The 12,808-nt window shown below is 36.0% G+C and overlaps 1 protein-coding gene across 9 annotated transcripts in view; it reads left to right on the plus strand.

Annotated features, from left to right (window-relative positions):
- PTPRQ (protein tyrosine phosphatase receptor type Q) overlaps positions 1-8,523 on the plus strand; it is a 141,977-nt gene extending 133,454 nt beyond the window's left edge. For all 9 annotated transcript variants that reach the window (XM_054832907.1, XM_054832917.1, XM_054832924.1 and 6 more), the window contains 4 exons: positions 1,808-1,956; positions 3,619-3,754; positions 7,369-7,492; positions 7,778-8,523. In XM_054832907.1, coding sequence (XP_054688882.1) covers positions 1,808-1,956; positions 3,619-3,754; positions 7,369-7,492; positions 7,778-7,815 — 447 coding nt within the window. In that variant the 3' untranslated portion in view covers positions 7,816-8,523. The remainder of the gene's footprint in view (positions 1-1,807; positions 1,957-3,618; positions 3,755-7,368; positions 7,493-7,777) is intronic.
- The last annotated feature ends 4,285 nt before the right edge of the window (positions 8,524-12,808 follow it).

Here is a 12,808-nt window from a genome sequence, read left to right on the forward strand (position 1 = left end):
GAGGATTGTCTCAGTGGTCGCCCCATAAGGATATGTTGTGCACATAGTACAGGACAATTGAACATTTTAAAATGAGTGACAGAAGATAAACTTTTTCGCAGCTAAAATAAGACATAGAGTAAACAAGACTGGAAAAGGGACTATTTAGAGCAAAAATGCATGCCAGCAAAATGGGAAGGGAAGGGAAGGGAAGGGAAGGGAAGGGAAGGGAAGGGAAGGGAAGGGAAGGGAAGGGGGAAAGAAGGAAAAATAAAATAAGGAGAGGAGGAAGAAAAGAAAAAGAAAAAGAAAGAGAAAAAGAAAAAGAAAAAGAAAAAGAAAAAGAAAAAGAAAAAGAAAAAGAAAAAGAAAAAGAAAAAGAAAAAGAAAAAGAAAAAGAAAAAGAAAAAAAGAAAAAGAAACAAAAGAGAAAAGAAAAGAAAAGAAAAGAAAAGAAAAGAAAAGAAAAGAAAAGAAAAGAGGAAAAGAAAAAAGAAAAGAGAAAAAAGAAAAAAGAAAAAAGAAAAGAGAAAAAAGAGAAAAAAGAAAAAAGAAAAAAGAAAAAAGAAAAAAGAAAAAAGAAAAAAGAAAAAAGAAAAAAGAAAAGAAAAGCTGAATTAAGTGATCCATTTACTATAGCTGAACTACCCTGCACAAGAAGCTGTGTCCTTTATAAGCATGTCATTAAATGTGCCCTATTTAAGATTGTACTTCATCTTCCATTCACAAATGGATGGATTCTTGATGATCTTCCGGCGAAGGTGAAAAGCATATGTGAGGCCAGTCATTCACGATTATTGCCATATTGGATTCCCAGTCATTTTTCTTTTGTTTTTATGTTGATCAGTTTTAAAAATATAGACCCAAAGTAGTTGCCACACATAATTTTTCACAGTTGTTCAGTGTTTCTTGCAGTATGAAAAGAGCAAGTTGCTTGTTCAAAATAAATTAAAAAAAAAGGAACTGGTTCATTACACAACAGTTGATTAAACCATGATACTCCTTGCTGCAAGATATTGTGAATCCTAAAAAGTTACAGGGCTTCATAAAATCTGGGTAAATTAATAGACAAAAATTCTGACAAGTACTATTAAATTTCAAAATACTATCTCTGACTGAGACAGTTCACAAGTCACAAACTATTAAGAATGGCAAGGATATTCTATGGAACTATAGATACCTTGTTGTCATGTTTTATAACTTGCCCTAAGATTTTTCCTTGGCAACTGTTGGAAACAGGATATTGATCTAGACAGGCCTTTGGCATGATTCTGTGCTTTTATTCTTGCATCCTTCATAGTTAATGTAGATATCAGATCATGACCTGCTCTTTTTTTGAGTTACTATTACCACTGCTCTGAGAGGGCATCAAACAGAAAATATATCTGTGTTTACCAGCGTATGTGTGTTTGCTTTATATATCTGTGTTTACCAACGTATGTGTTTGCTTTCACTACATTAGACCAGTCTTAGAATGTTTGCTTTTTCCTAAATAAATTTGTCGTCCCAGTTCACTAAACTTCTAAACGAGCTATAGAAACTTCAATCTGTAATCTACAAATTACATTGATATAGTGACTGAAGCCAAATGGAGAGTGACTGCTGAAGTCGTTAACACTTCCTGAAAGATGGACTTGATGCTATCTCGCAAAACACCTGCCATAAGATCTGTGCACAATAAATTATCCCTTGATGCAAGTACATCTTATAATTATTATGCTATTCTGATTTTCTTTTTTACATGAAATTGCTGAGAAGGTTATATGTAGCTTACTGGATCTTCTGTCACATTTCTTCTGCAAAAACTGCCTTATTTAATACTTTTCAGCATGGAGACTGCATGATGGTGCGGCAGTGTAACTTTACTTCTTGGCCAGAACATGGAGTCCCCGAAACTACTGCACCAATTATCCACTTTGTAAAACTTATCCGTGCAAGTCGGGCACATGATAATACACCGATGGTGGTTCACTGCAGGTAAGCAGATTCACCACATCAGCATTTAGTATCTTAGAATTTCAAGTGCATATTAATGCTCAGGGAAGTTGCCAGAAGAACAATGAAAACTGAGTGCACCGGTATGGTTCTAGTATGGACAGCAGTGAAAGTTTCTTTAGCAGTGCTCCTTAGTCCTTTCTAGGAGGTAAAATGCCACCAAAGTGTGTCTGTTCTTCCATTTGTGGAAATCCCATTGAGGTGATGTCAGTGAAATAGTCACTTCAACAAAAGGAAGAAACTATTCGGGAACCACAGAGAATGACAAATAGGAATAAAGGTTTACATATGCCAGATTTCCATCTTGGATGCCTGTAAACAGCTAAAATCTATATTTAGGCTCTTAAATAAATTATCTGGTGGTTAGAGGTGTTCAGCTGTCATAGTTCCCATTGATTTCATACTCAACAGCCTTAAACTGCTATTTCAAAGAGTAGGTGTGTGGGGAAGGCTAAGTCTTCAGGGAAGTGGTGAGTGTGTCTACATTTTATATGCAGGTCGGTGTTCCCACTGAATGAGTGGGCACACTCCAAAATAACACTCTGAACTCAGAGGTCTGCAATTGATTCTTTGCCTCATTCTCACGCAGTGTGAGCGTAGAAATATGTGGAAGGAAAAGCTGGGTTTGGTGCCACTACTCTCCTCCCTAACTGTCCAGTTTATCATTCATGGGAGTTCTTTTTATTTGTCCTCAGTGTCCTACAGGTGCCAACCACAATGGGTGATAAAGCCTCATTTTATTTGATATCGTTTTCATTGACAGTTTGACATTTCCCTCTACTGCAGGGCCCAGAGAGACTATTACAGGAGATAACTACATGGTCTTCATGTTTTGAGGACCCTTGTGCTCTCTGGGGCCCCGCTGCAGTGAATCCTATCCCCTTTTCACAACACAGATACGTAAAGGGGCCACCATGGGCTAGATACTCCTCCTGTGCTCAAATTCCCAATGGTTATAAAGCAGCACTATGTGTTCTCATATCCAGAAAACTCATTCATTACTTTCTGCTCATTAGTTCGTGCAGGTTCAAGAGAGTTTTGCTGTACATTTCCTGGTTATCTGCAGTGACATGCCCTGCATTTATTACACCAATTGCAGAGAAGTCTGATAGTGATTTTAAGAAAATCCTGTTCATTTTCAAACCTTTAAATAAAAGAACACTAGCTACCAGCATGTCTTGCACACTCATCCTCCTTTTCAAAGTATTTTGTTTTAAATATTTTGCTAGATCCCATGTTGTATTGTCTCAAATACCAAAAGCATCACAGAATCCAGGTGTGATTTCACAAAATCTTGTGATTTTTTTTTTTTTTTGTATTAGTAAGCTCTAGAAAATTCACAGAAAAGCTGTAGGATCATTTTTTTCCAGTTATATAGGTTTGGTTTGGTTTAGTTTTATCTCATTTTTCTGATGCAATCCCTGTAAAATCAAAATCAGTACATAACTCAAATCCAGAGTTCATTTGATCTCATTCAGCAAGGAGACACACACACACACAAAAGTAAATATTGAAAAAGATTTAATTTTTTCTGATGTTTTCTTTTCACAATAAACTTAATTTAACCAAAATATTCTAAGAAAATATTTTATACTAAAAAAAAACCATAAAAAATGTATTTTATCTTGTGTATTTTGTTTTCAGTGCTGGTGTTGGAAGAACAGGTGTTTATATTGCACTTGACCATTTAACCCAACATGTAAATGACCATGATTTTGTGGATATCTATGGACTTGTAGCTGAGTTAAGAAGTGAAAGAATGTGTATGGTACAGAATCTGGTAAGATTTATATATTTATCTATTCTACAGTCCTGTTGTTAAAAAGTTAATCATCTGATCATCTGATCTCCTACAAAACAAGACGAGAAAGCTCATAACAATCAGCTAACACATTTTCTACCAAATCATGCTTCTGTTTGGATTTCAAGCATTTTGCAAATGTCTGGTTTGTATCTATTTAAGTATATTTGGCCAGCAAAGTCTTGACAAGTGCTGTAAAGAGTGCTGAGATATTCAGCTTTTAGAACACAAATCATAATTTCTCAGACTTTGAGAAAGTTCATTTCAAGTTTTGGGTGAAGAACAATTGTTAAATAAAAAAAGGATTTGCTCATACACTACTTAATTTGACTTTATTTACTACTTAACTGTATTTTTTTCTGTATGTATATGTAGTATAGTCCTCCAAACTTTTAAATATTCATACACCTTTGACCTCATTAAAGATTCCTTGATTCTTTTTAAATTGCTTAAAATAAAACGCATATGGATAGAATTAAGGACACACGTCAGAGTTTGCAAAATCAAGGCAATGGTGAGTTTGGGGTCTAAAAAAGAGCATTTCTGGCAGATTTATTGAGTATGGATATAAGTTAGTGACGACCTGCTGGTAAGGAAGACGTGTGCTGTATCTCGAGATCTGGGTATATGTAAAAGAGTAATAGCAGAATTTAAAGCTGATCCTAAATGCCCAGTGGAATGGAAATCCAGCTGTATTTGCATAAGGCTTCTGGCATAAGCCTCCTGCAGGCCAGACCTAACCCAAGGCTGCTGCCTGAAGCCTTTGAGTCTACAGCTACAGCAAGTCTTACCAACTTCTCAGTATGGGTGAGCAGCTTCAGGATGAACTTCCACATGACTAATGGATTTAAACTGATTTTAATGTAAGGAGACTTTTTCCATTAGGAATGCAATTCTGCTGTTCTGTATCATGTCAGAATGTACAAAAAGTGTATCAGAATATGCAAGGAGTGGTTAACCTCTCTGGAGCAACTGCACTTCAGAAGTGAGACATTCTGGTGATAGTCTGTCATGCTGTTTCTTTTAAGGTGCTGTCTGATTACCACTTGCTTTCAATTGAAGTCTTGAGGCAGCTAAACAATTGCCAGGAGTTTCCTGTGATGATGAATTCTGGGAATATTTCTTTTGGTTGTTCTTTTACACTTTTGACTAGAAATAGAATCATCTGAAAATAGGGCAAAGGCTGGAAGATAATTTAATGGGAGCAGCCCCAAAATAAAATCTTAAAACTGTGAGACATTTTATAAGATCAGTGTACATTTTTAAAATTTGCATTATTTTTGTGTATCTCTTCATTTGCATATGTTGGCAGAGGCTAGGAAAAGATGTGCCAAAATGCAGTAGAAGATGATGGTCTCATAGTTCTGATTTCCACACAGATCAAGTATTGATCTATATGCTAACTGCAAAATCCTGAGACAGGTTGTTCTCTCTCCAGGGCATTTCTAGCTTATGTTTGCAAGATTAAAAAAGGCAAATCGGCAACAAAACTTGCCCAAAGGGAACCAAATCTTGTAAAGTTTTATGGCAGATTCAGTAGTCAAGCTATTCTGACAGCTCTGTTATAAAATACTGTTTAGTAGTCTATGATTTAAACACTATGTGATCAGCACAGAAGATATGAAGAGAGGAGCAATTCCTCCCCAGAACTCACTTTAGAGATCCCTCAGTCAAACTGTCTGTAAGATCTATGAGTAAAAAAAATAAAACCTGGTTGCTCTCAAATTAGTTTTCCTTTTGCCCCCAGAGTCGCACTCTGTTATGGTTGCAAAGGGGCACAGAATGGCCCACATCTGTGCCATTAAACTCCTCTGTGGTTACCACTCTCTTCACAAGCTCTCTATGGGGAATGACCCATAGTCTGAAGTAACTCCTGAAACACACCTGGAAATTATTCAAGATAGTGCTGGTTCATGTGGGTCAAAACAATGCAAGGGACCATCCAAACAATTTGAAGTAGTTTGGATGATCAAGTTCCACTGGCTGGCAACGTACCCAGCCACTCTTTAGTTCCCTAATGTAGATATAATTTCAATATCCTGGTACTCTGCCTGGTGGCCCACACATTACCAAGGCCTGCCCATGGACTACATGTAAAGTGCACCACCTAATCTTTAGTGAACTTTTTTATTCTTTCTCCCACTTCCAATCATAAAAAGATGCTCAAATAATTAAGAATGTCATTAATTCTAACTAGGAAAATAACTTGTCACACATGCATTCCCCAGGTATCCTGCTTCACTCTCCCTTGCCAAACCCAGAAATATTTTTATTGCGACATGCTCACAAGTAGCTGTATGAATGCAAGAGATCATGGAGCTTTCGGAGTCTGCCTTCTGAATTGGAATAACCAATCTAAACTCCACTGAAACTTAAGACCTTCGTTCTAGAAATCCATATTTGTCCAGTGGATCTGTTACAGTTTGTCATCTTGCCAAGTAAAGTGCAAAGGCTAGTTTGAAGTAATGCCACGCTATTGCTTCAGTAAGCAAGCTATTGAAAAGCATAATGGTACTATGTACTTCAGGGTCTGGTTTAACTATCCATGGCTCTGGAGCTGTGACCCTAAAACACATCCATGTAAACAAATTTCTCTTATAAATCTGAGACACTTGACTTGAAAATTGATGGCAGTTCTGAAACAAAATAGCAATTATTGAGCAGAAAAAATTACAATAATGTATTTGCCTGTGCAAAAGTCAAGGAAGTTAAAGTTCTTTTGGTCATCTCCATCTGTGGAGACATTCAAAACACATCTGGACAAGGTCCTGGGCAATGTGCTTTAATTGACTCAGCTTGAGCAGTGGAGGTTGCACTAGGTGATCTCAAGAGGTCTCTTCCAATCTGAATGAATCTGTGATTCTGTGATCTGGCTCTTTTTCTGCATCTACATACACAGTACTTCTCCTATGTGCAGATACGCTTAATCCATTTATTTTCTTTGTTTTCATTCTTTTATTTCATTCTTTATTTCATTCTTACATTGCTTTATTTTGTTCTTCTCTTTTCAGCAATCATTACCCAGAGTTACTTTATGTCCTTGGAAGTGTCAAATTAACTTTAGTTCCCCACACTTTCCACTATAGTCTATTAGAAATAATGCTACATTTCAAGAAGTATGACTAAAAATAATGTGGTTTTTTGCTCTTAGCATTTACTTGAACTTTTGCATTTGAGTGCACCCTGCTGGTTTTCTGCGTGCTAGAGAGAGGAAAATTTTGTTATCTAAATATTACATTCGTGTGGTTCAGTTTCTACAGTCTGAATCTAGAGCCAAAAGTAATCAAATGTCTTTTAATAGAACAAACCTTTACAGAAAATTGTGGGACAGCCTATTAGTCTTAGTTATGATTAGGCTAATTTCATATATCTTGCTAGTCATAAGGATTAACATTTTTTGACTTTTTTTAATGCATTATGAATGAAATCAGATCAAGCATATATGATATGGTCATTGAAGTATTGAGATTTGCTGAGTTAAACTGCAGTTACTTTGAGAATATCTAGATAAAAACAAAAAAAAATTAAAAGTTTTTTGGTATTAGAAGTGCATTTTTATTCTAATCAAGTATCTTTAAATTCACATCTTACAGGCACAATATATATTTTTGCATCAGTGTGTATTGGATCTATTGACAAGCAAGGGAAGTAGTCAGCCTGTATGTTTTGTAAATTATTCAGCACTGCAAAAGATGGACTCTCTGGATGCCATGGAAGGTAAGGAGATACAGATCGTCTTAAATATTTTTTTTCAGAGCAGGTGCGTTGACTTGTCCAGACTAAGAAACAGAAACAAATACTTTGACATGAAATTTTTGGCTTCGGAAGTGTAATTTTCTGGCATTTTGCTGCCCTTTCACCTCCCTCATGGTAATACTCATTGCTCAAGCTTTCCACTTTTTTCTCTGCAAGATCTTTTAAATTCGGACAAAACAGATATCTGCCATTAGTTACTATTTGTTTAGAATGTAGGTTAATGTAATGTATCTCTTTCTTTTGCAGGTGATGTGGAGCTTGAATGGGAAGAAACTACCATGTAAATACTGAGACTAAATATTAAAGATAATGAGATTTTGAAAGTCAAAGTCATATTTTTCTAAGCACAGGGGCCAAAGTGAATTCCCCTATTTTGATGATTAAAACAAACACAGATGATCGAAACAGTTTTTCTTTTATCAATGTGCCTTCATAAATATGTTAAAGTATTTTATTCAGCTCACTGAGCAATAATGGAGTACTTCTGCGCAGACTGCACTTCTGGTGTTATATGAGTACTGCATTCAGTATGTATTTAAATAGAAAGTGTGTTTGAACATATTCCTTTTTTTCCGGTTATCTTTGTAAAAGATGAAAAATGAGCCAAATACGATGTAAAAATTTCATATTCCCATTGAACTTATTTTGGTGTGAATTTGCTGTGTTCTTTGTGTTTTGGTTTTAAGTAAAAGCTACAGTTCCTCGAATCATTCTTGCTGGATTGGTTTCAATGTTGTCAGCTCTTGCAGATTAATTCCAATACCATCACAATGATCTTCACCTAAATGTATGTTCTTGTGTTTTGAATCTTTTTTTACGAGTGGTAGCATATCAGCTTATGATCCTGAACAGCTGAAGAGTCACCTTCTGACATGGGGAGGATTATTCAGCTTTTACACAGCACACAGTAGCTCTTCAGGGACACTTGGGGCTATTTAAGCTATTTTATAATCAGTGGCTTGGTTTTTTAAATATACAATGCTGATTGTATATGTTCAGTGCTGAAGAAACTGTTTTACATTCCTGCTACTTTTTCAAGCAGATAAAGTAAAACTATACATTTATTATATACTATAATGCAGGTTAGATTGACTTGAGTAATAGAATGTTTATAATTCATTCATGTTTCTTGAATATAACACTGTTCAGTATTTTGAAAAGTTACTCAAAATTTAATAACAATATTTTTTATAACACAGAGCTGTCAAGTAAAAAAGTCATTGCTCCTTCCTCAGGTTTTGTGAAATCACTGTAATATGGGAACTAATATTTGGAGATTTAATAAAAGGAAACATCTTCCACTCCCACTGATTAACATTATCAGAAATAGATCTGAAACAGGAATGAGAGAAGCACGAAGCTCGTATCTGAGAAGCAAAGCAAAAACTGATAGAGTAGGAAGACTAGAGACATAATTAAGCTGTGTGCCCTGGTTTTACATGGAAGTGACAGAATTCAGTTGATATTATTGGGGGAAAGGGTTGATTGCCAAGTTTTTCTCAGTGTAAAGAACTGTATAATTCTGGTTAATACTAAAGCTGTGACCTTAATCTGAGATGCAAAGCATAATAGCAAAGAGACTTTGGAGTTGCCATTTTATATTCTGTTTAGACAGAAGAAATCCGTAGCCTTATTGAGGCACCAAGCTCAGGGAACTCAGACAAACCTCTTTAGAACCTTGAAGGATGTATGCGTGTGGGTGTGTCTGTGCGCACATGCTCCCAACAGAATAGTAAATGAACAAAACTTTCCATCTCTCACTGTAGCTACCAGACAGAAAATACTATACAGTATGTAACCTGATACTTTTCATAAGGAAATGACGGTAGGTGTTTGATGTCTCTTTAGAAGCTGGCAAGGATGGTGCAGCGACCACCCTTTGTAATTTAGCAGAAAGTGCCAATATTGAAAAATGAAAATCAAAAGACAGCATTTAAGGAGATGGAAATGGTCTACAGAGATATTTTGGGCAATCTGTCTTTCAGGAAGACTGACGGTATTGTAAACATCACCTGTCGAGCTAAAAAGAAAACAATGCCTTTTAAAGCTGGATAGAGGGAGAGAGAGGTGATGTCCACAGCTGTTCAAGTCTCTGGCAAAGCATTCGGTACAGCTCTAGTTTCATTTGATTCCTATGAAACATGTGTTCTTCATTTATTATACATGCACTTTAAAGTATTCTGACAAATTGATTATAGGGACTTACAGATGTTTTTCATGATTTGTATTTGTACTTGGTAGCAGTACATGCAGCACTGTGATAAATTGACATTGTAGAGTCATAATCTTGTATAATCTTATATCCACAATGGTGGAATATCTGTATATGTGTCATTCTCTTTCGATTGGAGGAAAAAACTGAGAAGCCTTATGCAACTTACAGATTAACTCCAGAAGTTCCAAATGTGCTTACGTGTTTTCTATTTTATAAAATAGTTAATGATGAAGAATCCTACGTCTTCCTTTAGGGGACCTGCCTGTGCTCAAACACTACATTCAGTAGCATGCTTATCTGACAATTTAGTAAGATACTAGAAAATAGGACTTTCTTTTTCTGTAGAGGCAAAGTGAAAAACTGAAAAGTAATTCAAGTAGTTTATTGTACAACTTGATGTAAGCAATCTAATAAATGCTACCTTGACACATTTTGTATTGTCTTTAGGGTAAAAGCCAATATTCAGCAGAAACTGACCATAACTCATAAGATAAATGGTCAGGGAAAGAAGTATATCCCATCGATTCTCTCCATGAACTGGTTTTCAGTATAAATACAGCAGTAGTTCACCAACCTTCGGGTGTGCCTGCCAATGATTTACAAGGATAGGGGAGCATCTGTATATCGGGAGATCCCCCAGACCTCTGTTCAGTCGTGAAGAAAGAATTTCCACACAGTCTCTTGTCTTCCAGCCCTCCTTCCCTTATGCAATGACACCTTTGGTGATGCTACTGACAGAACTGGAGAGCTGAAGGCAAGCAGAATTTGTCCAATTGCTATTTTTAGAATATATATATATGTATATATATGTGTGTGTGTATATAGATATATAAACAGCACACCATTTTAATTTTTACTGTTGGCACTCAATTTTTTACAGATTCTTGGCGCTACTAATATAGCAAGAGTGCACTCCATCAAAATTAGAAACTGAATGAATAAAAACTGGAGAAGAATACACAAATTCTATAGGATTATTACAATTGTATTGAAATTAGGTCATACTGTATTAAATTATTTGAGCAATTTCTATAGAGACTGATATATCTCCATATATAGAAGAAACAGTCTTTACGTATGTATTTATAGCCAGTTCTGCTGGATATCATTAGAAGAGGCTACTGTCAGTACCCTCAAAAACTGATCTGTTCTATTTACAAAAGTAATAAAAAGACAGCAGAACAGCACATTCATATTGAATTTAAAGTGCTTTTTTTTATACTGTTAAAGAAGTTGATAACAATAATTCTGCATTCAAACATGTGCTTTTACCATGTACATGGAGCTATTCAGTAATTTAATTCCATAACATTATGTGAAAGATTAATAACATGTATTAATCTGTGTAACGCCATCTGTGTACTGCTGCAATACCAAGCATGCTCATATGCAGTTACTAAGACGAAGCAGCAATGAGCAATGAATCGATCATAGTTCATACTAAGGCAACATGGCAGTGCGCTTTCCTGGTTGCATACGGAAATTGCAAAACCTCCTAGATGTGGACATGAACTTGCAGAGATTCAGGACACAAAGTCCTGTGACGTCTGTGGGCAGAAGAGATTTTTTTCTGAAAATATTTTGACAGCAAGTTAAAATAAAACTTGAAAAGTACCTGTTTCAGAATTTGTATTACATGTATATTAAGCATTACACAAGATCATTGTCTATCCATGGAAATAAAGAAACAATAAACAGATCCAAATTAATTTTTAAGAACTATGAAAAGAAACCAATTAGCCCTCTGTTTTAGGGGATATACATATGGTAATAATGAATTTGGGGTTGTTTCACATTTAAGCTACATGCCCACTCAGTGCTGCAAAACCTGCACTGCACTGAGTGCAGTAGGCTGTAACTGGAAGCCGTTGAGACACAGTGTTGGGCATATCTTTGTCAGTTTTGATTCTAAGGAAATGAATCAGAGAAAATTATTGAAAGGTGTTCCACTGTTTCGCCACTTTTCCACGACTGTTGTGTCACCACTCTATGTATGGTGCTGAAATGACAAGTCCTCCCAACATTGTTCTTCATGTTTTGTTCTGTTGTCTAATGCTGTATTGCTTGTCTGTATGTGACTATATTAGAAGGAATTGTAAACAGTAATATGGATCATCTGAATTCAAACACTGCAGGCATGATCTACAGGCATATATCAGTCTCAGGTAAGGTGAGTAGCGGTCTTACTTCAAACCTCCTGTCTATCCCTTTCCCTGTGAGTTGATTTCCAGATGACATCACGGAATATCAGCTGCATTTTTGCGCCGGCTCTTGCCCAGAATACATTTTCTGCCCTGTCCTCTATGTGGCTACGGTTACGAGGTTTGAGACAAGTGTGAACCTACTTTTGTGCTGATCTCAGAGCTGAACTGTGGTATCAGTTGCACGTCTTTGCAGCATAGGCACTGTATGCAATTGTAAGGATAAAGTGGCTTCCTATCCAAAAGTTCCCCCTAATGCTATAATAAATTCTGATACAAATTTTAGCACCAGTCATTGTTCAGTGCCAGTTGAAGACAGTGAGCTGGATCCAATGTTTGATATTTTGCATAGGATTCTCTTTTCTCAATAACTTTTCACAAATGATGCTGAACTAATAACTTATTTTAATTATTTATTCTCACAGCTCCCTTATCATATAGGGCCTTTCTCAGATTCCACTATGTAAAGAAAACTGAAAATCAATGGCTTTTCAGCAGTGAATGACAATGTCTATGATACATTTTACAGATCCCACATCATGAGGCAAAGTTTGGGATGAAGTTGTGCCTCTGTATTTCAGTTGAAAGACAATGTTTAGAACGTTTCAGTTATATTTGGATCATCTTACTCTGCTTGTTGAGTGGTGTTACCAGGGTGATCTTTTTGTGGGATGACAGCTGCACCCAGCTCTCCACTGTAATCATGAATAAACCATTCCAGTACTCTTTACAGTCAATAATGACCTGAAGGAAATTTTACAAGGATGTTCCTAAAATATTTTGCAGGAGATGGAGTTATGAATGATATAAAAAGAATATTTGGATACTGGAAACCTAATATGCAGCTAAAGCTCTACCATT

This window comes from Grus americana, chromosome 1 (assembly GCF_028858705.1).
Source record: "Grus americana isolate bGruAme1 chromosome 1, bGruAme1.mat, whole genome shotgun sequence".
In the NCBI taxonomy this organism is placed as follows: Eukaryota; Metazoa; Chordata; class Aves; order Gruiformes; family Gruidae; genus Grus; species Grus americana.